Source organism: Siniperca chuatsi, linkage group LG17 (assembly GCF_020085105.1).
Source record: "Siniperca chuatsi isolate FFG_IHB_CAS linkage group LG17, ASM2008510v1, whole genome shotgun sequence".
Taxonomy (NCBI): Eukaryota; Metazoa; Chordata; class Actinopteri; order Centrarchiformes; family Sinipercidae; genus Siniperca; species Siniperca chuatsi.
Genome location: NC_058058.1, coordinates 11,791,664 through 11,814,459, shown reverse-complemented (window position 1 = coordinate 11,814,459; position 22,796 = coordinate 11,791,664). Strand labels below are relative to the sequence as shown.

Sequence of the window (22,796 nt, the reverse complement as noted above, 5' to 3'; positions counted from 1 at the left end):
GGTTCCCCAGATGTGTATGTGTGTTTGTGTCAGTGTGTCTATAGTCGTATGTTAATCAATGCTGTTAATGTAGCAATGAATTAGTAGTTTAGATGTCACGGGACGCTTAACACAGCTGATCCTTACCAGACACCCACAGACACACACACACACACTCTCAGCCCACAGGACCCCTGGGGACCACAGGCGGACATTGTATAGTAGGCTAATTATCCCAAATTGCTAAAGTAGTAGAGAGGGTGTGTGTGTGTGTGCGTGCCCTCTCACAGCTGCTCCTGGTGTCAAGCCTTTGATAGATGAGCGATATAGAGAGTGTTCATTTACTGCTCGGAGACACACACACATACACACACACACACCTGACTGCTCATTTATTGGTCTAACAGATTGGTCTTTTGTTGCTCGGTTGCTGGTTCACGCTGAAAGAACTGCTGAAGTTCAGACTACGACGCTCGGGGGGAAAAAGCACCCTGTCGTCAAGCGTAAATGCCCTAAATGCTGCAACCAGACCTCCTATGAAATGTGTGATTATAATTAGGAAATAAGAGGGATCATAAACAGACAGTAGTTTGACAATGAGCAGACGCAGGGGAGAGTAAGTGTGTGACGGATGAGTTAATATGATTGCTTTCAGCGACAACAAAAAAGGACTCTCAATTCACTCACAGGGGCTTTCTGTTGTCAAGGAAGTTTTTTAACTTAACCAGGACCAAAATTTTAATCTATATGTAGCTGTAAAAGGATAAGGAAATGGTGAGATAGTCGGGAAGTGTTGAGAGATGGACTGACACAATGTTGGTTTTATTCTTTGAGAGCCAAAATTGACAAAAATTACAGACTTGAGTAAATATGTCTGTGAACTGATTTATCATGATGATTCTGTTTATTAAAGACTTACAGTAGTAAGATAACATGTTTCTTGTGAAGCTAAAGATGTTGTTTTACCTTATAACATATAGCATACAAGAACAAAGAAAGACAGGTTGGATATTTCCAAATGTTCCTTTTACTGTAAGAGAAGCTCAGTGGGAGTTATCTTGTGGATAGAAATTGAAAACTTGACTGGATATGGAAGATGCTAATATCCCTGATGATTTGATCGCCACCCTTCTTAGTAGTGAGTTATTATTTCTTTTATTAGTTAAAAAAAGTTCTACCTGACTGTTTCTAAGAGGGTTTTAAGTTTGATTTCGCCCCCATACAGCAGCCTTTTCATGGAATATATTGACAATAAAAACTGTAATATATGCTGTAACATAAAACCAGTGTTAGCCTTGAATGCTGAATTATTTATTTATTTATGGAGCTGTAGATATCATCCATATGTACATATTTTAATTGTCTCATAAGTGGCTCATGGCTCATTCCCCCAAAAAAGATAAAAAGCACAGTATAAAGAACATTTGGCTCTATTTTGTTCGGTTTACAGACTGTAAAGGCAGCAACAATTTACCAATAATGGATCAAAGGATGTGCAAAGCCAATATAAGTTTGAGGTTTTCTTCTTTTTTTTTTCATTTGCACTAATGTGTTGTTGCCCTGAAGTAAAAACTAAATCTTTCCTATCTATCTTTCTATCATAAACAAGCATTTCAGGGTCAGAGCCAACCTGGCGGGGCAGCAAGATAATGTTAGTGAAATTTAACTTTGTTTTTAGATAGATAGATATATACATAGACAGATAGATAGATAGTTTCCCTAATCCTTTGTCTTCTTCCCGTTGCCCTTTTTTGTGAGGCAATGCTTTCCACCTTTCTTCTTCTCCACCCATCCATCCATCTCTTCATTCCTCCGTCCCTCCATCTCTCCGATATTGATGAAGTGACGGGGCCACAGGCTGAAAGACACCACCTCATCTGGTTTAAATTACCTCCAAACCTCACACACACCTGCACCAGCACCAGCACGGCTCTGTGTGTGTGTGTGAGTGTGGGTGGTTGGGTGCAGAGGCGGGGTGTAGAGCCTCTGGGATAGGTGGTGGGGGAACGCCCATGACCCTAACCATGCAGATCAACACACACACACACACAACAGGGAGAGAGCAACAGAGCGGGTGGGGTGTGAAATAAGCTGTAAGGCAGAGGGGATATTAAGCTGCCACATGTGTTCTGTTTACTATTCTCTAATTAACCCCCAGGCTGTCTTATAGACTACACACACACATACATTCCTATATTACCAACAGTGGACTATCATTCTACACTGACCAAGTGTGGACCTCTGTTTCTGGTCATTTTGAAAAAACAAAAATAGATGCATACATTATACAAAATTTACTTTTAAGGTCTTTTCCCATAATATTACTGCAAATCTGTTTTTAAATTTTTTTTAAAGAAATTGCCAAGAAGGGACTTCATCAAAGAAAGGATTTCCATATACTGCAGTGAAACTGTCTGTGCCCATTCTTTCACCTAATGAGGGTTTGTTTACCACAAAAGACTTTCTTTGTTTCTTTCAAAAATGAATAATTTAACTTTAATGTTATCAATATTTAAACATTTCTCTGTGATAGAAAAATGACAATAATAATCATGGCCACTTTAATTGAGAATATATAATGTTGTGCAATTCAGAAGTAACCTGGCTGTTTGCACTAATATCAATGAATGCAGTATTAGCAACAAAAATTACTTTCTCTCTTCATTTTTTATTATTATTATATATAATATAACATATATAATAGTGTAATAATATATTATTACACTAGTGCATTAATTTTGATTTTCTCTTAGGAGAATTCATATTCTTCTGTGTTTGCTGGCCATTTTTATGACCTGTGTGGAAAGGTGAAGTATGCATTTCTTCTCATTTTTAATTAATCGCTTAAAACAGATTTATTATCAGACATTCACTAGACCTCTGAAATGGTTCAATGGTTCAGTCCACAAAAATTCCCTTGACAAGTTTTCACAAGGACAGGTTTTCAATAAATTTTTCAATGTACTTGGTCAGCAGCAAGATCCTTTCTTTTCATTTTTAATTAATCACTAAAAACAGATTTATTATCAGACATTTACTAGACATTTGAAATGGTTCAGTCCCCAAAAATTCCCTTGCCCAATTTTTACAAGCACATGACTTCAATTAATTTTACAATGTACTTCTGTCCTCAATCTATAATTATAGGAATGCATTTTATTTGTTGATTCACATTACAGAAAAAAGGTCCACACTTGTATTGTATGGAATGCCAAAGGTCCACTACTGACTGGTACATAATGACACAAGTTCCCTCTTAGATAGCATGGATCGACAATCACACTCCAGCATGGATGAATAAAATAGAAATAAACAAAATAGATCATTCTAATGAGAAAATGATAATCTAAACTAAATATAATATAATCTGTAGTGTTGTTATTTTTTAGTAAAGTGGCACCCGCAATGTTGTCATTGTAGCTTTTTGAAATGTGGGGTGGATTGTGAAAACACAATGATAACCTATCATGATATATGTAAGTAAAGCAACAAAAATACTTTAGAACCTATTTCAGATATTGACATTAAGGTATTGCCAGAGAACAACAATTTAATATGGTATGGGAAATATAAGAGGTACTGGGAGTCATCAGTTTGTCTGAGATACAAGGGATAAGTCAGCTAGAAGATGGATTAACCTCACAAAGCCCACTGTTACAGATTTGGGTATTATTACTCTCTTGCATTCTGGGTAGCCCTTTATATTTTGTTACAAAAACATAACAACAAATCAAGTTTCAAGAGACTGGTGTCTTCACTCAGTAACCTGTTTAATAGCCCCTCAACAGTCTGAAAGACAGCCTGGGGCTGCAAGCCATTCACACTATGGGGGATTGTTAAAAACAAAGTGTGTGAGTGAGCAGTTAAAATCCCTGTTCCAGCCTGCAGGGGCACTGCTGAGTATGGACTTCACGCACCTGCTGGTCCCCTCTTAAAGTTTAAAAAATTCACCATAGGGTTTTAGACACGATTCTTGCATGATTTAAAGCATGACCAACAGGGGACCTGTTGGCTTGGTGGTCCTCTGTTGGTGGGTGTGTACTCCGAGGTCCACTGTTGGATAGGTAGGTAAGTGCACTCTCTCTCTCACACACACTCAAAGCATATCTAGTCTGCAAAAAAATGGCTCTGGTGTTATACAGTCTGAAAATCATCAACAGTGATATTGTTTTGCTCGAAACATTTAAAATGACGCAAGCAAAGACATTAAAAAACAGTATGTGTGTATATAAAACACACTGCTGCCAGTTAACTGTAAATAAAGGATAAGTGTGAATGAAGATGATGACCTCCAAATTTGACTTCTTTACCAGTCTCATGGTGCACAGGGGGCAGCCATCTTACTCATGTGGATGATGTATGGCTCACCAGGAAGCACAGACCGCAGATGTATGAGTTTTCTTCCACCTGCACCATTTTGTACATACAAAAGAAAGATTGTTGTTGGGCTGCAGGAATGCTATAAATGACTAAATTCCTCAGATAATATACTCTGGAGTGAAAGGTATCTACTATACAGTAATTACAAAGGCTTATTTGTGCTCACATACAGTATGAGTACATGCATGAGTCATACACCGGTACCATGTGGAGCATGTGAGTATTGTTGTTCCATATCCTGGTTGCAAAGTCCAGGAGACGTCTGTGCCAAGCTGCTTGCCTAGTCTACCTCATTTAAGAGAGTTATTTAGTTAGTTCAGAGCCTAGTGTCAAGTTTTCTCTGCCCATTCTGTTGTCAGCTTTTCTTAAGTTTACTTTTATTAAGTAACATTACAGTTGCATGCTTACATTCTTACCATTGTGTTTATCTTGAGGCCAATAGCATGAAACTGAAGTAGGATGTCATATAGCCCCCTTTTTGGTCAATCGTTTAGGTAAATACCAGTTAAATTAACCACTACATTAAGCGATTTGACCAACAAATCCTCCAAATTAAATGACAAAATATGTTTAAATACGTGTCTAGAGAGACACACAGACTTTGTTAAGGTTTTTTAAAATGATACTTCATTAGGGGTTGGGGACCTTTGTCATCATGGTTACAATAATAAACGTGGTTAAGGAACAATTGTGGTCATGCTTTAAAAACCAACATTCGGCCGCTAGAGGGCTTTGTAACTTCAACATAAACATATATCATTTTGGGGCACTTGCTGAAACAATTGATGCTTTCGGTTATCTTAGGAAGACAGTCTCAATTTGACGTGCAGGGCTAGCTAGAAACTTACAATGTTTTCATTCATTAATCCCTCCATTTTAGATGTTTCACCAGTTCATCTTGTCCTTTTTCATGTTTTGTGGTTTGCCTGCACTATACATTTGCATGATAGTACCACCCTCCTCAGTTGGCAGAAATTTGTATTGCATCACGTGCATGGTCGCGTTCATACATGTGCTAGAACAGCTCAAGATACAAATAGATTAAAACATGACATTTTCAATGAAGAACTGTTCTGCATATGGACTCACACCAATTACAGCTTTTTATTTATATAAGCCATGTAACAATACTTCTACCTAAGGAAGATTTTGTAGCACTCTTTTCAAAACTGGCAATTATTCATATACATACAACTAAAGTTTCTTCTAGAAATATTAAAACCAAAAAAATGTACAGAAAATGTTTGACTTGCTCTCAATGTAGATTACTGGGGAAAAAAAAAAAAAAAAAAACGCGGTAGAATAAAATGATAATGAACAGAGGTTTATCTGAACCCATCACATTGGCACAATTAACATACAGAGACACTTCATCCCAGTTTACACACTTCTGCATTACAAAAATGGCTGTATACTATAGCACATTAACTATTAAAACTTGGAACACTAACAAACTAGTTCTTTTTAGGTAGGTAGATGGGTATGTAGCTCTTTATTTATCCCCAAGGGGAAATTTAAATCTCACAACAGCAGAAGTGTAAGAAATAGAAAATGAATAATAAATAATGAATAGATAAGGAAAACAATAAAAAAGAGTGAAATTACTGAGAATACTAATAAAACATATGTAAGATATATGTGAAATGGTATGCATCAAAATAGTAAAAAATTAATAAAAACAGTGCAAATAGTGTCCACATGTATAGTTGATCGGTATTGTAAGTCATTTCTGTAACCACAAGCTTCTAAAAGGGAGAGAAAGCTGGTATGTGTCCCTATGTGCACATGCAATGATATCACCTATAATGCAATCAGCTGTCACCACTAATGCTCTCATCTGCCCTAATAGAGTGAGTCAGAGAAGAGAAGAGAAGACAAGTGGGCGGACACTTGCTGCGTTTTGAGTGTTGGAAAATGAGCAGCTTCATAATAGAATTCACCACGGTGCCTTAACCTAAGGTGTCACACACAGATACATACACACTGAACAAAGAAACACACACACACAGACTCATTTACACACAAACACACACTCGCACACACAGAGTTCTGGGGGAAGTGAGCAAGTCTAATTGAAAAGAACCAAGCAGAGAGAAATCTGATAGCTGCAGTTTGGCCTGAGGGGGGAAGAAGACGGAGAGAGGGAGAGGGAGGAAAAAACGGGAGGTGAGGAATAGAAAAGGGAGAGTGATGGGATGAGAGAGAGGGATAAAGATGTAAAGACAGAGAGAAAAAAGAGAAGGAAAACCCAAACTAAGTAGAAAACAACAGAAAGTGATAAAGACAGATGTCATGAGGTGATGGCTAGATTGCTTCTTTTTACTTTTTTGACAATTTTAAGACTTTTATCAGTGAGACGTTTGTGCCGTCCTGCAGAAATATTGCATCTGTTGCACAGCTGTGTTTAAAGAGTTGGTTCACCAAAATTTAAAAGAAAAAATATTTTTTATTACTTTCCTATAGTAGTACCAAGCTACTCTGGTTTAATTTGTCCAGGTTTTGATATATCTTTGTATGTGATTTCTGCCACTACCAAAATACAATGAAGGCACATGGAATTTTGCAGATATTACATGTTGACAAATGCCAAGCATGACACAATAAAGTGGCAAATGAAATTGTCCGCATTTGCCAATACTACATAATACTTTTTAAGTATTTTTTTCCATGAAGATGGTGTAAGTTGCCAAACAAATAAATTAAATATCCAGGTTAATAATAATGTTAAAAATGTTTTTTTAATGAAGAAGTCAGTCAATAATTGGCCTTTTTCCATAATGCCATGAGGAATAGTTTAACACACAACAGCCGGACACAATAAAGTTGGTTACCTTGCTGAGAGGTTTGAGGTGTGCAGCCTGTCACCTGCAATGACCAAGTCTTGTTTTGTATTTTACACCACTTTTAATGTGAAGCAGCAGCAGTGGGAAATGGTCAGTTTGCATTAGCAGTAGAGCAATCCAATTCTGATATGACTTTAGGAGAGTGAATTGTAAAAAGTGAGGCTCATATGAAAGAGAAAAAATTAAAAACCATAATACTGAATTACACACATGCATTGTTTTCCTGTGAATCTCTCATACTAGGTAGGTGATTTGAATCCAGCACAGGGATGGAGGACTCCGCCACTAACAATGAAAAAAATTACAGAAGACACATTGAATAACTATTGCTGAAAAAAATGCAAACTTTAAAGAACTTTTGCAAAAATTGGTTCTTTAGGGAACCTCTTTTAAGAAAGTTCTATGTGGACCCAACTGGTTCAGTAAATAACCCATTTTGAAAAGGTTCTTAGGCAAATTTTAGAAGATGGTATGTGCTTGGTGGAAAACAGGTATATGAACATAGCTGTTAACATTTTATCCCTAAACCAAACCCTTTGATATTTGAGATTTGATAATCAAAACATTTCAATTAAAAGGCATAACACAGAAGTACAACTGTGAAAAGTACACATGTCAGTAACAGGAAATATGAAAGATACTTTTAAAATTATATTCTGAGCAAAACCTTATTACATTTTTATTAAAAATTAATATTTTTTGGGGGGGTTCGCAGCCACCGTAGTTTCTCCTACTCACTTGGAAGGGGAGGGTGAGGCGAGCAGTATTTAAATGGTTGCAAACTGCAATTTCACCGCTAGATGCCACTAAATCCTAAATACTGGAACTTTAAAATAATATTAAAAGCATTGTGAATAAACCAGTGGTTGGGTTTTTGGGTATGTTGGTCTTTAGAAAACCTCACAGTGCATATCTGGTAGAGTTACAATAACGAGAGTTTTCTCAGGCAGGCACATTATAGCTTTAGCCCACTTGTATCAAGATTTAATGTTTGAAATGTTGATAATGTTTTTGAATTCAGTTTTACAGACACAAACAGGCCCTACCTTCTCCCTAATTAAATGATTTTTCTCCCCAATGGTGCAGCAGAATTATTTATAACCATCTTTTCTTCTTTGTTCTGAGGTTGTTTCAGGTTTTACAACAAGAACTGCAGGGTCTTTTAGTCAACAGCACCGTGACAAAACCGAGAGAGAGCAGAGTGAGAGTCCTGCATAATGTCCCTTTGTCCTGCCCACACACACACACACACACACACACACAATGAGATGGACACACAAAGTTTGGATACCAACATGGACTAATGAGAGGTAAGAGTACTGAGATATAGCAAAGGACACAAAGTGAATTATATTACAACCCAAGTGAATTATACTACAACCCAAACAAAGGCCATACACACACTCACATGGGCTCACACACACACACACACACACACAACAATACAGCATCACGGTCTTTGTCTTGTTTCCACCGTCTTAACTCTCACATGGAATTAGCCTCACTCTCTCTGTCCGTCGCAGATACCGATAGCACACAGGAGGGGGTCAGCGTGCATGTGTGTGTGTGTGGGTGTGTGGGTATGGGGACAGGGGGGTCCGAGTGTCTCAAGGGACAGGTTATGACAAATAAGATTAATGTGTCCCCTATTTCCAGACTGGTGCACTGGCCTCTCTTCTAACACACACACACACACACACACACACACACACACACACACACTCACGTTATAAAAAACACACATTTACTCCTCCCTGAAAGCTTTTTCTCTCAAGAGAGGGTCCATATGGGGACTACAGTCGGGTGGGAGCGTGGGTGTGTGTGTGTGTGTGTGTGTGTGTGTGTGTGTTTGTGTGAGTCACTCTAGGACGTCACCTCTCGATGTTTTCCTTTGTTGTCATGCACAAATGAAAAACAATTTTACTAAAAGATGAAATCCAGAGTCTTATCTTTGGAGACCTTTATTCACAGCTGCCTTGTTTTATTTTTGTATCAAGGTTTTAAAGAAATTGTATCTTTGATCCAATAATGTAAATGTATGTACAAACAAACCCAGTACAGGGGTAAAAATAGATACATTAATAACAACTAATACTAAACCTGTGTCCTACTTGTATGATAGTGTGTGAACTGCAGTATTTTGCCATCAATAATTTTGACTTCACTAAGGTTTTGTGATCACCATGGAGTAAATATTAGCTCTATGTCTAAATGCAATTAGTGTTTCCCGATAATTTCCCGAAATATTTAAGTCATGTAAGGAAACATCAAACAACATTTTTGTTCAGTTGTTGAGGAAAAATGCTTAAAAATTAAATTACACTTTTAAAGTGAAGCTGTTTCTCCTTTTAATTGACAAAAATATTGTGTGTGATTGTGTGATCAGTGCTCAAATCAGAACATCAGTTTTTTAATTTCACAATACATTACACTTACTCACAATATGTTTCACTGCCTTTAAATCCATTAATTATGGATGTTACGTTATTTTTTATAGTAATGTGCTATTTTGTGTTTTATGTAAGCCTTAATTTGCACAGATTGATACTTATACTATACTATTATACTACTATACTGCAGTAAATAATTTAAGAATATGACTGGTTCCTGCATTTTATGGGAATTTACTTCTTCTCAGCTACACAGTTATTACAATGTATTAGATATACACAGCTGTGATAAATTGCAATAAAGATCTTACAGATGGACATCTGCACTGAATTATTGTTTCTAAGGCACCATTGATCTACAACAACATCTTCTGTTGATGATATTTTAGTATATTTCATCACTTCTCTATGTTTCCTAAAGTTTAACGACAATGAGTGTGATCATGTGCTGACAGCATCTGGCTGCAGTGTCACCAACAAACATGACATGTCATCTCACGGTTCAGTTGGTACGACTCCTGCAACAATTTGACATGAGAGCTGATCTGAGTTCAGTGCTGATAATGCTGTCAGGTATGTCAGCAAGCACGCTGATGTCCTCTGTGGATCTAGTGGATCGAGTGTGTTTGTGTGTGTGAGAGAAAGTCTCTCTATGCACACAGTACGCCCCTTCCCCTTTTCACCCTTGACCTCATTGGTCCTCCATGCTTCAGTGGTCATTATATATAACCAATACAAAGAGGAAATCTGTCTGTGTGTGAGAGACAGACAGAGAAAGAGAGAGTAGGAGAGACAATGTGAATTTATGTGTATGTTGGTAAGTTGAAATTAGTATGAGGTGGATGAAATTTACTGCTGCCCAAAACAATTAAATAAAAATGACATGCAATGACACTGTTCTAGGGATGATGGTAGAGGTAGTTTTTTGTAAATCAGTAATTTAATTTTCTTAACAAACACATCTAAATTGCAAGCCAGATAACACTCACTGGTTAAAAACTGGCAGGGAGTTATTTAAAATGCCTGCAGATGTATTTGTAAGGGTCACCTATAATGAGTCTTGCGTTAATACTCAGTGTGAAGCTAATAGGAGGGATGTGGGCTGAGCTGCTGATACATTCAGGCATTCTTCCTGCTATAAAGTCACGTGTTAAACTTTGGTCAGTGTGCCTCGACACAGAAACATAGATTCCCCAAGATAATTTTTTTATGATCAACAAATTATTTGCCATTGAAGCATGGCCAACAATGCACATACATATTAATCCTTACATTTTACAAACACTGTGTAATTGTACTCATACAGTACAATAACACTGGCACTACAGTCAAGACAGTTTCCTGGATAATTTAACAATACTGTAGGATTATATTGTGGCCATTTTCTATAAATATTGTAACTTGGAAAAATCTGGAAAAATCATGTTTTTTTCAGCCAGTTTACCATGCTGAATGGAACAAAATACTACAGTACAGATAAGCCTCTGCAGCCATGTCCCAGTTCCATACTACAACCTGATTCTAAGCAGGTTTTTAGTATATAGTATGTTCACACTAGAAAAGTAAAATAAAATATACTCAAACCATTCAGCATGCAGACTAAATACAGTTGATTTTTGAGTGTACTGTTGATGAACACAATTCTCCCACAATGCATTGCACAAACGAAAAGGAGGACCTGCTCACAGCTGGAAAACATTTAAATAAATTATGGGAGGTAGTGAAACAGCTCCAAAAAATCTTGGAAAACAAAAAGTATTGAATCTCAGGAAAAACATTTTGATGTCTCCTTTTTGAAGTTTAATTGGCAGTAGCTTTCCAAAGTTTCAGTTTCATTGACATCCAGCATCACATGTATTGTATAATTTTCTTTTAGTATAAAGTAAGTAGTAAGTGTGTTGATATTTTTGTATTCTAGCTGTTTAAACCGATTACTATGACAATTAGTATGTAGTACAAATCGTATAGAATTAGAATGTAGTACATATCGTATCGCGTTAGGATGTAGTACATACCACATCGAATATAGAATTAGTGTGATATGGATTTGGGACACAGCCTTGAGACTTTAGAAAAGCTCTGTGGTACAATCAAGAAAAAAACACAGCACCATAGTCGCTGATTGACTTAGACTTCAAAAAGGAATTGATCCAGACCTCATCTTCTAACCTCAAGCTGCTATTAGCAGGGCAGGTGACAGAATATTAAACTCTGTGATTTTTTACCACACTGCTCCTTGGGACTTGGAGTTGACATGTTTCCATCAGGTTTTATGAACACAGTCTGAGTTCTTTTCAACACAGATACTTATCATTTTCTTTTACTCATATCTGACATTTTTTCTCCATCTAAGAGTTGACAGCTCCAACTGCACCTATTTCTCTATGCAAAAAAGAGCTTTTACTTGAGGAATGCTGGCTACCCGATATAACTCCTCCTACTTGGTTACTCTACTATCCCCTCAAAAAAGCAGGGGGTGTTTTGAAGAAGTACCCTACTTAAACTCATAATTGACATTATATCAGCATTTTGAATCATTGTTGCATGAACCTACTTACAGAACCTTGAGTCAGTTTCAACCATATGCAAATGTATGTCTGAAACTTTTCAGTTACTTGTAGAGTGTGATACACAAGTAAAACTCTATGGATTCAATTAAGCAGCCTGAAAACGTTTAATATGTAACATCAGCCTATCTCACCTCACTGTTCAAAGTTCAGGGTTTGTTGTTTGTGTGCATTTGTATGTTTGTGAGTTCAGTGTGTGTGTGTGTGTGTGTCGCTGTGTGTGTATACATGTGTGAGTGTGCGTGTCACTGTATGTGTGTGTGTGTGTGTGTGTCTCTGAAAGTGTGGGTATATGTGTGTGTGTCAGACACAGAGGTATAATCTTTTCCCCTTGTACTCCCGCTGTGCTTCTCCCTCCCCCAGATCTGAGCCTGTACCCCCAACTGGGACAATGAGTCTGTGTGTGTGTGTGTGTGTGTGTGTGTGTGTGTGTGTGTGTGTGTGTGTGTGTGTGTGTGTGTGTGTTGTGTCCTCCCAGTGTGTGCATGTCGCAGATACCCTGGAGACACGCACCCCATGGGATTTCTGACACACACATGCCTGAAGGCACCCAAGAGAGCAAAAAATCGAGAGACAGAGAGACAAATGAATGGCTAGAAAAAAATTTGTTTTTAAAAATCTACATAACTTGATCTGTTGGTGAGGATGAAAACCATGCACACAGTTTAATTGCTGTAGCTTTTGTTAGTAGTAAAGATTTGTTATTATTAGTAGTAGAATAAGTAAGTAGTAGCAGTGGGCTTTTCCAGAGTAACCAAGAAAAGACTAAAACGAGGACACAAAAAAAGAGGGACAAGAGGAGAGAACAGATGAAGCGAAATCAACAATTTCTTAGAACTAATTGGATTAATAGGAAGCAAAATTAATGTGGGATGATCTGGTGGATAAGTGTCCATGTGTGTGTCTATGTGCAGCAGATGTTGTGCAAAAAACAAGCCAGAGAAAAATACGGAGAAAGAAATAAAGACAGATTTAGACGGACACACAGATAGAGAGGGAGAGAGAGAGACCGATTTAGAGAGATGAGGAAGGAAGACAAAAAGAAAATCATCAAGGGAAGAAGAGAGAGAGATGTTCCTCCTCTCTGTCCTGGTCTGAAACTAATTGGTCCAGGATTAGAGGAGATTATATATAAAAAATACTGAAAAATTATACAAGCCCTCCACAGGTCTGGTTTCCATGGCGATAGTCTGCTGTGCAACAGTGCAACAGCAACAGGGAGAGAAAATAAAACTAGTTGCTGCCTTGATTACCAGAATGACACAGTCATACGAGACTATTTAGAATGACAGTGAAGCTCATTAGAGATCCGTCCAGGTAGCTAACCTGTGGCTTTGTTGCTTGTCTTTTATTACCAGTATAAATAAGTTTTACTGCCTGTTGGGCACCAGGCAGCCATATTGTATAGTCTAATGTAAATATAAGGAAGAGTGTGAATCCATGCTGCTTGTCTGCTTGTCTTGGTGAAGCTACAAGAGTATAAAACAAAGATACATGCTACAACAAAAAACAATACAATTAACAATAAAAGTCAGATTTAACTTGCTGATGTTAATTAATGGAATAGTTCGTCATTTTGGAAAATATGCTTGTTCTTGTTCTTGCCAAGAGTTAGATGAAAAGATCAATACCACTCTCATGTCTGTGTGTTAAGTACGGAGCTAGAGCCAGGAGGGAGTTAGCTTAGCTTAGCATAAACACTGGAAGCAAGGGGAAACAGCTGCAAACACCTGTAAAGCTCACTAGTTAAGATTTTATACCTCGTTCAAACAGTTCAACTAGTCGTTTTTATATTCCTGTTTTTGTGTGGGTTAAACAAAAGAGATTTAACATTTTAATTAGTGAGAATTACAAGTCTTAGGCCACGTTCAGGCCAACTTTAGCTCTGCGTGAAAAACTCAGCCCTGTCCTTTATTGGAATGAGTCCTGAAAAAAAGTTGAACCTGGCTTAACTTTTGCTGCAATGCAAGACACTGCGGTGGCCAGTCAAATGCATGCAAGCATACATTCTTGTTGTAAATGATTTTAATATCTTGTCTCAGAGTATTATAAACTCACATAAATCTGTAACACAAGCCAGCCTATCTGGATTGTATTTCATGTCTCATCAGTACCTGAAACAACACACCCCCACCAACATAGCCCCTGTGTTGTTTTAATGCAGCCCACTTAGTAGCCATATTTCTTTGCAGTGAACCAAGTTAGTTGTTTCCCCTTGCTTGCAGTTTTTACGTTAAGTTAAGCTAATCAACTCCTGGCTCTAGCTCCATATTTACCATACTATGTGCTAATCTCATCTGATCAGCAAGAAAGTGAATAAGCGCATTTCCAGTGGTGAAAAGTAACTAAGTACATTTATTCAAATACTGTACATAAGTACAATTTTGAGGTCCCCGTACTTAACTTGAGTATTTCCATTTCATGCTACTTTATACTTCTACTCCACTACATTTCAGAGGCAAATACTGTACTTTTTATTCCTCTACAATTATTTGATAACTTTGGTTACTAGTTAGTTTGCAGATTCTGATTAATAATGCAAAATATAATAAACAAAATTATGATGTAATATTATACATTAAGATAAAACTTTATTGATCCCTGGGGGGAAATTCACAAGTATATAAAGTAGTTAAAATTAGCCCCACCTTTCTCAGCTTCAACTTTAAAGTGATGAACACATTAATGCATCAATAATTATAATCCAATAACATAATGTACATTCTGCATAATGAGTACTTTTACTTTTGGTACTTTAAGTATATTTTGATGTCATTTCTTTTGTACTTTCTACGAGTATTTCTACACTGGTATTGTTACTTTTACGGTACAAGATCTGAGTACTTCTTCCACCTCTGCGAATTTTCCAAAATTCCCAAAAGCCCTCTTATCCCACTAACAACACATTTTGTTACATGGTACATTACTGATACAGGGTATTTAATGATTGGACTCATTAGGAAACAAAATGCATTTATTCCTTTTAAATCTAGAGCTGTTTTTTGGTAAATGTTCCTTGTAAATGAATTTACAAGGAATTAGATGAATGACGACACATTGGGGAAAAACACAACAACAGAAAAGCCCATTATGACATACTAAACAAGACCAAACACACAAAAAGTTTTAGACAGTATATGAAATAAATAAGCACACACACACAAAATGCCTTACAGTTTTTTTAGAGGAAGTGCTGCCATAAAATTGAGTTTAATTGGCTGCATTAATCACAAAAACAGTCAGCAGTGGGAAAACTGTCATTTTTTTTTCTCAAGCCACTGCACATGGCAACAGACAAAACACAACAATCTGATGATACTGAAAATTAGAACTCTTTGATATTTAAAAAACAGTCTTATGTCTAAGTAACTATGTTCAAATTCAAAAACAGTGAGAGAATAAGAAGAGGGCAGAGGTGTGGAGAGAAACAGAAAGCTCCTGAGGCATCTCAGTCTGAACAAGAGCACTACTCAAAAATGTTAAACTTCAATTATTCGCTGAGGCATCTTCTTGTTTCAACACTTAAAAAACATCTGCTGTTAATTAAAAACAGGCTTTTACCTTTCAAAAAGCAGCTGATACTCTGTCTGATTATGGTTTCTGTTTATGGATCTCAGCTAAAACACTCACACGTGCTGCTTTAGGCTTCAAATCCAGCTCTGTATACTGTATATTTCAGTGCTTGAACAAAGGCTTTACAACCTGTCTGTTGTTATTTTTTCCTTCGGTGTCATGCTGCTGGGTCGTCTGTGAAATGCACTCGACTCTGAAGCAGGAAGCTTCCCTCCCTGTCAGTCTTACAAGCTGATCAGACAGGCTGAGACATCAGTTTTTTCCTGTTTTTTCCCCCCTTTGCTTCTGAAATATATTCTTCAATCTTAACAGAGGGTTTTGAACACAGACGCATGTACCTCTTAAACTTGATAAACCAACCATAATCCAGCCAACTAACCAACTCCTATTTTGTTCTATTCTATTCCTTCTAATGACAGGATTGTGGTTTTTGGGTCTTTTCTATGGTAGCCTTGAGAGCTCAACGCACTACAATTTAAAGGTAATGTGTGGAGTTTTTGACCACTAGTCTTTTTTGAATGTGTCCCGTTATGTTGGTATTGTACACGTGCAAGAGGATGCACATGCATGCACGTGGGCAACACGATATACTGTACATACTTGCTGCTGGTTTCGATCGACAGTTTGTGGCACTAACACACAAAGAAGTGTAACAATCCGCCAACAAAGGCAGTAAAGAAGAACGAAGAAGTAATGGTAACAAGTAAATATGGATGTAAACAATGCAGAATTTAAAATATTCAACAAATCTGCTCTGCAAATGTTCTATGAGGAAGGGAATGTATTTAATACATTTACATGCTGCAAAGGAATAAAACAGACAAATTGAAAACACCAGTTTGACAGCACATGCAGCATAATGACACGTGCTGCACTGAATGGGAAATTGTTATTGCAGAGAGAGAATTAGAACATCCGAAATGGTTGACTATCTTGACAGAATGTGGTAAATATATAAAGACATAGCACATTTTAAGATATTACATAGATGTCATCACGCCCCAGTAAGACTCCACAAAATGAAACTGATTAAGAATAATTTGTGTTAGAAGTGCAGAATGGAAGGAGGAACTTTCCTACGTTAGTGGGACTATTCTCAAGTCCTGAGTCGTGGGTTTGTTTCAGCAATCCCTTTGACTCCTGTTTTATGTTTGTTAGGGGACAGATCTCAAATGCCAAAAACATCAAAATGTCCATTTTCTGTTATGAAGCTCTAGGGTAAGTTCAGTCAGGAAGACTAGACATCGGCATGCTTAGGTGTAGTAATTCTAGGGGCTGTCAAATCTGGACATCAGCTGTTCCATCAGCTGGTCTCATCTATTCAATAGCACAGCGACACACCTTCACTGTCAACCCATCATCCTACTACCGTCTGTTTAAATATGATTCTTTCTCTGCTTTCAGTATGGTCATTCAACTGTTGCACGCCCCTCCACCGCCCAATCTACGCCCAGTCATTGCAGATCCATCAGCCTCAGCAGAATCATCAGCCACCACCACCAGTGTCTGCACTCCACGGGAGGGATTTTTTCTGCGCTGCTCAGGACAGACGCCTTCCACCACCAAAATCTCCCTGCAGAGTCTAAGCGCCAAAGACTCTGTCAAGATTAACACCTCGCATCATCTGTTTAAATAAATTCTATCTTTACTTTATTCACTTGTCTCTCCTGATTGAAATTATGGTGGGTATTACAGCCTCCAGAATTATTTTGAGGCATTGGAAAACAGCTAAAGCTCCTGATTTGAAAGATTGGGTAGATGAGATTACATCCTATGAGTCTATTCACAATAGATTATATTCAGTAGGGACTTCCAAACGATCACTGACTCCACCCAACACAGCCCATTTTAGTCTCTCTTTCTCAGTTACACACACACCTGGTCTTTTCCTCCCTTGCTTGGCCAGATGTAAAACCAAGTGTGAGAAATGTTTTTAATTATCTAGCCACCTGGACAGGGTTGTAGCATGAAGACGCACACATACACAGTATACACCCAGACACACACAAACACACACATTGACGTATAATGATTTCCTATAAATCTTGACTTTCTTACTTAAAAAATCTATCTATCTGTATTTTGTCCAGAATAAATGTCCTCACTCAAACTTATTTCATGACTTGCGAGGACATCATGAGGATAGAATAACACAGACAAATACACACACACATTGTTTCAGGTAACAGATGTTGTCCTTCTTTTAATTAAAGTCAACAAATTAAGACATTACACTTACTCACTGCTGCAGAAAAAGGCCTAACAACACACACACACATGTTTCTGTTCTCACCACATCATTCTTTAATCCCCTGTAGGGGAAACTGCAGCTTAAAATATTATTCAAGGGCAGCAGCAGACACTCGTACGGTCATGGACTTTCTTCTTCAGATTGTTTTCAGGCTGTTGTTGTGCTTCAGCAGGTCGTTTAATAACATTAAACTTGGGCCTAACACTGAACCTAACAAAAGGGATTTTTCACAACCTGGCAACCAAAAAGTTGTTCTTATTAATGTCTTATAACGGACCTATAAACCAGTAATACATGATTTACTACCTTAAAGTCGTTAGTTACAATTTGTTATTACATTCAGATAAATGAATGTGTTTATGTTGTACTTCATCCCTGCTGGGTGCCATTGTTGTGATTGTATTGTATATTTTGCTTGTACTCCATACTATGCAATCAAGCTCTTGAGTCAATCTGAATCTGAATGTGAACAACTTATAAATGCTTTATAAAGGGTGTCTTATTAGAAAGTGGTACCATTACTTTATCAAGTACAAGTCAGTTTCAGGAACTTGAAAAATTTGTGACTAGATCTTTAAAAAACAAAAGGCAAAATAACACAAATTGCAACACTAGAATCGAATAGAAAAGAAGATAAATGACACTAGAAACAAATTGATTTATCTTATATAGATTCAATACGACTTTTAGAACGCAATATAGACAAAAATTTGTTGAGATGAAGATTTTTGCAGTGTGGATAAATATTGAAAGTGCACATATTTTTATTAAGACTTTATTGTTGAGTGTTTAACAATGTTCAGCAGTGGTACAACAATTAAGTGCTACATTGAAGAATCAACATACTGAAATCTGGACTTTTCATTTCACTTAACTGAAGAAACCTTAAACATCTGAAGCAAACTTTTCTCTTGGGCATTGCATAGGTTTGACTGACAGCAGGAGTAGTTGAACTCAGTGAGGGAATATCTGACAGCAAGAGTCATAAAGCCACAGTCCCTGTACCTCATGCATCTAGTGTAGGTCATTTCTGAGAGGAGACACAGCATTAGTCTTATGAGTATTACTTTTATATTCATGGTAACAAATGCCTATACCTGTACTGTACATTTTAATGACAATAATGGGCAAGGCAATTCAGCCAGTTTAAAGAAAGACCAATAAAAGACTTATTCAGAAGCATTTTCCTCCAAATATGATGTGTCTATAAACTAACCACCAGACTGAAGAAATAAAATAAGTAAAAAAATATCTTTTAATGAGGCTCAGTGCATTTATCACCTACTAGCAAACATACTGGCTTAGCAACATTATTACAACTTCTTGAACGAAAATAGTTTAAGGAATTGGACCTTGAAGGTTCATTATTGACTTTTTTCTCAGATTTTCCTGAGAACATCTCATGGCCGTCATCAGGAGATGGTTCAGTTGTTATTATGTGAACTAAGTATAGAATTTCAGTCACGTGATAACAATTAAACAATAATAAATTATATATTTATATAATTTCCATGACCACTGTATTACAGTACAGTAAATGTTAATCAGTGTTTGAACATAAATATTCCTCAAATTAAATTAACATTGTTTCAATACTTACCACCACTGGTGAGTTTGAGGCAGGAGTCTTGACCTTGGTCACACTCCTGTTTGACTTCACAGCTTTTGGAGGAGCCATCAGGGCAGGAGTAACACTGCAGCGAGAGGCCTGGAGAAACGAGACAGAGTTCATGTGATTCAGCTTATTACTTCAGTCTGAAGTGGCACAGTCAGTGTTTGTGAACTCATCATGAGTTTCCTCATTTCACTTCTACTCTCAGAGATATTCATGTCTGAGATCAAGCCTTAATTAAGGAGGAGTCAAATCTTCCTATATTTAAAGGAATAGTTTGACATTTTGGAAAATATGCTTGCTATTGCTTTCTTGGCAAGAGTTAGATGAGAAGACTGATACCACTTCTATATTTGTATGGTAAATATAAAGCTACCTTTAGACAGAGCCAGGCTAGCTATGTCCCCCTGTTTCTAGTCTTTATGCTAAGATAAACTAACCAGCTTCTGGTTGTAGCTTCATATTTACCATGCAGACATGAGAGAGATATTGATCTCCAAAAACCAAAAAGCTATGACACAGCTGTGCACAGAGCAAACTGCATGTCCTGAAACATCATAGAAAATATTATGAATGAATTTTTATCACTGACTCTGCAAAGTGTGAACTGGAAGCACATGACACAACAGCAGAACATGCAAACTGCACACTGATCTGCCAAAATGCCCTCAGGCTCTTTATGAAACATATAATCTCTCTGACTTAGCCCCACTTGGCTGCGCTTTTCAGGAGCAAAAAAAAAAAAAGAGAGAGCATTAATGAAAGCAATACTGATTCCTTCTTCAACCCCTTTTTTCTTACCAAATCCAAACATGGAAAAGCTGACAGCCAGGCAAAACACCACAGAGCTCCTCATCATGACTGGAAGCACTGTCACGTCGGAAAATCAAAACAAAAAAAACAATTCACAATAATGTCACAGCTGGATAAAAGGCAGGGAATTGACTTTGTGGAAATAAAAAAGGAATAAAACATGTTCACACGTGCCACCTCTGTATCTGTCTTGAATTTTTCACAAAGAAAAAACTGTCAGATTTTTTGCTGTACTTGTTATTATTTTCACCTTCACTGACTTTCTGGAGTTACATTTTATCGAATGAAAATAAAAACTAACTGAGATGATGAATTTGTAGGAGTTATCTATGAAATAAACATTTTCATCACAAATTGTTCAGTCATCCAGCACTCACCTGTGAATGTGGAGAAAATGAATTTTAGCTCATGAAGAAGAGTCTTTTTGTAAAAGCACCAACAGCAAAACCAACAAAATACCAAAAAGTAAACAGCCCATTTGTTTGGGTTCAGAGTCTGTGTTTGAATTAGATTCAGGTATCTAAAATATTGGCCAATACAGTACACTGTTTATGTAACACAGAGAAAGAATTAATAGATAGTTTCCTGTTAGGATATTCATTTTATTCTGATTGTTTTCATCTCCTTTTCCCTATGAGAACACATACATGTTATGTACATTCAGTAGTGTGTATTTTGACTTTCATTTGATATATAAATGGACAGATGACACAACAGTTATCAGAGGGAAAGTGACGGCAGGCAGGGGAGTTACAGATTGCATATCACACAATTTTGGTAATTCATCTTGTGGAAAATCACCACAGAGATTTGGTAATAACGGGGAGAAACAATGATATATATAACAGACACCTTCAGGAGGAAGAAAACAAACAGAACAGTCACAGGCAGCAAACTGAAGTACTGAAGAGTCTATAAGCTACAAAAATTACAAACAACAAAAGGTGCACTTGATATGTACACTGTCATGTCATCCCTCAAAATGCTTGAGTGCATCACGTTTATCTGTTTATTTGGTCAGATAAGGTACAAGATGCATCATTTTGTCATTTAGATTTTGCTCTTTTATAACAGTTAGACCCACAAACACCATCCTGCTGTTGTAAATACTCACTCAAGCATCAAATGTCTATTAATCCACAGCTGAAAATATGCCCCAATAAAAGCACCATTTACTTCAGTTTGAGTAATTGGTGTAGTTTGCTAAAAACTACAGTGCCCAGATGTCTTCAGAAATTATTGAGCCTTTTTAAGATAGCACTATATATTATCATAAGATTTACATCACGGACAGGATATGCCACGGACAGGATAGCTGGAAGGAGCTGAGAGATGAATACATTGTTGGTTTTAGTCTTTCCATAGGCTTTGTTAGACGGTGTAGTCCCTCATTCGTCCAGGAATGTTCCATCGTAGAAAAGGTTTCAGTCGTAGTCATCTGGACACTGTTTTCAGAATCAGGAGCCGAAACGTCTTGATTCTGAAAACAGTGTCCAGATGACTACGACTGAAACCTTTTCTACATAGGCTTTGTTGACAATAAGAAAAATATAGAATAATGCCAAACTTTCAACAGCAACCCAAATCAGAACAGACCAGAGAGTAACAGCATGTAAGCCCAAAGAAAAGGGTAATTTATTTTTGGAATTACTTGGTTAATTAGAACGAAATTTATTTGGGTCCAATGGTTTCAGTGGTGTTTCAGTGGTGTGGCAATGAAATTAGTCAGGTCCCCAAATTTTCTGTACCTCTGGACCTCAAAGTTTAAATCATTTAAAACTAATATTTTTATGTTGTATGTTTTTCTGTTAACAATGAAAACTGCCAGGAGAACTGTTTTTTAATATGAAATCTTCACTCTGTAAAATGTCTCAACATCCCACCGCTGTCAGCAGCGACCCCAGTTTTATATTTTATATTTTCAATAAACGTTCAATCTGGACTGAAACTCTCCTCAAGGTGTTATGACTTTTATATTTCTGAATTCATATTAAGTCTTCTTTCCTCCTCCTCTCTCTCTCTCTCTCTGAAGATCATTGTAAGCTTCAGAGCCTGCTGAAGGCATAAAATCAGAGTTCAGTGACTGCACATATTTTGATTAAGACTTTATTGTTGAGCGTTCAACAATGTTCAAAAGTAGTACAACACTTAAGCGCTACATGGTAGAATAAACATACTGAAATCAGGACTTGAGACTGTATTTTTTCTTCTTTTTTTCATTTCTTAATCAAAAAGATCCTTAAATATATGAAGCAAACTTTTCTCTTGGTCCTTGCAGAGTTTTGACTGACAGCAGGAGATGATGAAGTCAGGGAGGGAATATCTGAGGGCCAGACTGTGGTCTGCTTACCTCATACTGTTACGGAACAGACCAACCCGGAGACACAG

General features: G+C 37.2%; 1 protein-coding gene and 2 long non-coding RNA genes across 5 annotated transcripts in view; 1 reads left to right on the top strand and 2 right to left on the bottom strand.

The window, feature by feature from the left end:
- Nucleotides 1-18,861, top strand: part of LOC122864932 — a 45,433-nt gene extending 26,572 nt beyond the window's left edge. Inside the window, exons 4-5 of one of the 2 annotated variants that reach the window (XR_006375352.1) lie at nt 16,152-16,213; nt 17,137-18,861. This is a non-coding gene — a long non-coding RNA (uncharacterized LOC122864932). Of the gene's footprint in view, nt 1-16,151 lie in introns of both variants that reach the window. The other variant, XR_006375351.1, reaches the window with a different exon arrangement.
- Nucleotides 1,280-4,392, bottom strand: LOC122864934. 2 transcript variants are annotated; one of them, XR_006375354.1, is made up of 2 exons: nt 4,269-4,392; nt 1,280-1,997 (listed from the first exon to the last, which is right to left on the bottom strand). It is a non-coding gene; the product is annotated as an uncharacterized LOC122864934 (long non-coding RNA). The 2 variants fall into 2 exon arrangements; XR_006375353.1 differs by having other exon boundaries at nt 4,290-4,392.
- LOC122864931 (CD59 glycoprotein-like) lies at nt 18,743-20,876 on the bottom strand. The gene is made up of 4 exons (XM_044172732.1): nt 20,786-20,876; nt 20,397-20,465; nt 19,584-19,691; nt 18,743-19,013 (listed from the first exon to the last, which is right to left on the bottom strand). Exons 2-4 carry the CDS (start codon nt 20,452-20,454, stop codon nt 18,850-18,852), a joined length of 330 nt encoding a protein of 109 aa, XP_044028667.1. The 5' UTR covers nt 20,455-20,465; nt 20,786-20,876; the 3' UTR covers nt 18,743-18,849.
- Between the last annotated feature and the right edge of the window lie 1,920 nt (nt 20,877-22,796).